At 47.5% G+C, this 3,543-nt stretch overlaps 1 protein-coding gene across 1 annotated transcript; it reads right to left on the bottom strand.

Moving 5' to 3' along the window:
• Positions 1-433: 433 nt before the first annotated feature.
• On the bottom strand, positions 434-2,456 carry LOC119394780 (putative inactive carboxylesterase 4). Its single transcript, XM_037662086.1, has 3 exons — positions 1,596-2,456; positions 1,114-1,187; positions 434-530 (listed from the first exon to the last, which is right to left on the bottom strand). The coding sequence occupies exons 1-3, from the start codon at positions 2,454-2,456 to the stop codon at positions 434-436; spliced, it is 1,032 nt and encodes a 343-aa protein (XP_037518014.1).
• Between the last annotated feature and the right edge of the window lie 1,087 nt (positions 2,457-3,543).

Genomic DNA, 3,543 nt, shown 5'->3' with positions numbered 1-3,543 from the left:
GATAGATAGATAGATAGATAGATAGATAGATAGATAGATAGATAGATAAAAACGCTCAAAGGGCCTTGGGTTGCGTGGTAATAGTAATGCGTGGTCTATAGGAGCAATGCTGCGTGGTACCCTTCGTTTAACCGTAAATGGTCAAGCACTTAGGAGGAACGCTGAATATTTGACGTACTGAAGCATGTTTATTTGTTCACCTTTAAAGAGACACAGAGACGAACAAAGAGACGAGTGATTTTCCTGTGATTAGAAAATCCAGCAACACAGGACTTATAGGTAAGGCGTCACAAGTACCAGCGCCTACATTTCACACGCTATTGCCCGTTTTCGCCACGACATATTACATTCGGCCTGCGGCGGCGTACGCCACATGTCCAAATGGGTTTCAGAGGGATTATTCCGACGTGTCGCAGGCAGCTGCGGCGAAATCTTAGACGATGGTGTAATTTCCTGCTTCAAGCCACATAAAGTCCCTATTCTCGGGTGTGAACTTGGGGAATTCCTTGCCGTCAGGTAAGCTAGGCTTCCTGTGAAAAGGACACATGAGAAATATGCTTTTCTTAAAGAAGGTAAATGCGCAAAAAAAAACACACACGCGCAAACGTATACACAAACGCACACGCACCACAAACACATGAAGACAGAGAGAAACAGGAGCGCTCCTTCCAACAAATTTATTTTTGGATGCCGTCATTACTTATGACATCACATAATCTGACCACATCAGCGCGCAGAAGTCCCAAACTCGTAAGAGTTGACGCTCTTTCAACGCCATGCTGTCACACCTAAAAAATCGAGCTCTTCTTTTTTTCTTCTATTTTTTTGTCAGAGCAATAGGCGGTATGCTTACGCACGCTTTCCCCATTTTTATGAATTATATATACCTATAACTACATATTTGCCGACACCGATAGCACTGGCAACCTTGGAAGCTGCTAGCGAGAAATCTCCCTTTTTTTACGTGATACCGCCGTTGCTAGATCCGCATTCCCGCAAGCCGTACTTGAGGTTCATGTTTATTTGAATACGTAATCTCGGCTACGGCAAGTTTTTCACCCAGTATCTCTATTAATTGTAGAAAACCACGAAAAGTACAGATCGCAGACTTACCCAGATCGAGCGAATGATGCCAGCATATTCATAGCGTCCGCGCTGAATTCCCTGTCCTTGTCACTGTAGTTCGCCTGGTTCAAAAAAGGAATGCCAAACACGAGCTGCACTTCTTCCAGATGGGTCGCGCCAAACCACCTTGGGAGCCGCGATTTTTCAGAGCGGTGCCCAAAAACCATAGCGTATACGTTGTTTCCCTTTGCAGAATACTCTTCTGCGAAGACTCTTGAGGGGCAGTGGAATAGCCGGTTGCCCAGAATGTCTGCAATCGTGTTCCTCAGTTCGTCGTTGTTTTCAAAGTGAAGGTTGTCAATGTAGTTCATGACAGCGGAAGAGTGTCCATTCCTAATAAAGTGCCTCAGAAGGATTTTAAGAGAATCTTTCAGTCTCTTCAAATCATAAGAACTCAAATCGTCTCTAAGAACTCCTGTGTCCGGATGAAGGGCGAAAAGTGAAGCCCCCTCGTTAGCCGTGACACTGACCATCGCGTCGTATTTCCCGAACCATCCTTCCTTCATGGCAAGCGAAGGTCGGCACGGAATGAACTCGTTCTCGCATGTCACTCGAAACTTCACCGCTTTCACTGTGCCGACGTCTTGAGCCGACATGTCTCGGAGGCAATCTAGCAGTTCGCCAGGATCGGTTGCCCTTTCGTACGAACCGCAGCCGACGGCCTCCGAGATGGTGTTCACCCCAGCGATGTTCTCGGAGGCGGCACTCTCGCAGGGGTAGATACTCATGGACCCGCTCATCAGGAATACCCTGTGGAAAAGCCCGCGACTGTGCGGTGACAAAATGTGGCCGTGAAGCTGCACGGCGCCCGAGCTTTCGCCGAAGACTGTGACCCTATCGGGGTCTCCACCGAACTCTTCAATGTTTCGCTGCACCCACTGCAAGGCGGCACGTTGGTCCCACAGGGCCAAGTTACCGGGAGTCAAGGTATGATTCAGGTACAGAAAGCCCAGTACAGACAGGCGAAAGTTGCATGAGACGACCACGACGTCATTGAGCGCTGCCAAGGCGGAACCGTTATACCTGGCTTCGTAAGCCGAGCCAACTTGATGCATGCCACCGTGGAACCAGACTAAAACGGGAAACCCCTGCCGCGTTGAAGCCAACGAAGTCCAAACGTTCAGGTAGAGGCAGTCCTCGGATATCTCCGTCGGTATGTCAAAAAGTCCTGGATAAGGAGGCTGCACGCATGAGTCCTTCGCGTATGTTGCATCGTACACTCCCTGCCATGGCTGTGGAGCCTGCGGCTTCATGAACCGCAGAGTCCCTACAGGTGGTTTAGCGTACGGAATTCCCAGAAACACTTGAATCTCCTTATCGAGTAGTTTCATGTTTCGACCTTGCAGGGGACCATCGTTGGTGTAGACGGTAACACAGCTCGCACAGCAGGTCAGCGACAGAACCAGCGGCACAACTGATCATTTCATGACGACATGCCGATTCAACAAAAGGCGTTTACCTGTGAATATCGAACAAATAGCAAACGTTCTAACTGACGAGGCCGCAACGTGGAAGACTAACATAACACGTGCAAGATTTACTATCATTGCTTGTTATCAAGGGGCGAAAAAGCTACGTTGGTCGTAGAGCATCAAGGCTTTCAGCGAGCGTGTGCCCGATGAAGTTTTATCATAGGGGAAGTTTTCAGCAACCATCTGTCATCTTCTTCTAGAGTGTGGTATAGTTTCGCAATGTAATGATGGTCAACATGTGGTTAGCCAACGGCATTCGGCAATCTACTAGTGATGCAGAACTATCGATGGTACTATCGATACTATCGATAGCTCAGTCACTATCGAACTATCGATGATAAAAAATACTATCGATAGCGCTATCGATAGTATATAATCAACAGCGCGAGCTCATTGCACAATAAACTTGATTCCCCGCGCGCATGGTAAATAGTGGAGCCGGATGAGCAGGCTGAAGGGCAAGAAAGTTGTCATGCTGGTGTTCTTCACGAGAGTGCTTCGCTGACACATGATCATAAAGCCAAACTATTCAGCTGTAGCGGAAAGGAAGCCGTTACATGGGGGGGAACTGTGCTAGTTGAAATTTATATTCCATTGCACGATTTCAGAATAAAAAAAATGATCAAGAACGAAGTTTGTTAATTGTGAGTTGCAACTGGTTCTTCTTGAATATGAATTGATTCATGGACAGAGGCCGACATTTGCACAGCGGAAATAATTTCTCTCGCCAAAAATTTGGTCATAAGTCAAGCGAAGCTGATAGTACGCTATCGCGAACATTTTGGGCAATTTGGCCAGCCCGCAACAGCATCGTTATTCGCACCACTATGGATAGTTTGTCACGTGGTTGTGACGGTGGAGAATGCTGCAGCAAGACTGTGAAATACGAAGCTGTTTATTTGGTCGAAGTTCACCCAAAATACAAGTGACACACGCTGCGCACTGA

This window comes from Rhipicephalus sanguineus, chromosome 5 (genome assembly GCF_013339695.2).
Source record: "Rhipicephalus sanguineus isolate Rsan-2018 chromosome 5, BIME_Rsan_1.4, whole genome shotgun sequence".
In the NCBI taxonomy this organism is placed as follows: Eukaryota; Metazoa; Arthropoda; class Arachnida; order Ixodida; family Ixodidae; genus Rhipicephalus; species Rhipicephalus sanguineus.
The sequence above is the reverse complement of the archived record's forward strand: the minus strand, read 5'-3'. Positions and strand labels throughout refer to the sequence as shown.

Bases quoted from the DNA above. Each gene is read 5' to 3' on its own strand.
- LOC119394780 (XM_037662086.1), bottom strand. From the start codon at position 2,456: ATGAAACTACTCGATAAGGAGATTCAAGTGTTTCTGGGAATTCCGTAC. The intron at 1,188-1,595 runs GTCAGTGTCACG...TTTTTGAACCAG, and splicing joins TCGGGAAATACGACGCGATG to GCGAACTACAGTGACAAGGA. The intron at 531-1,113 runs GTAAGTCTGCGA...TCCTTTTCACAG, and splicing joins GCATCATTCGCTCGATCTGG to GAAGCCTAGCTTACCTGACG.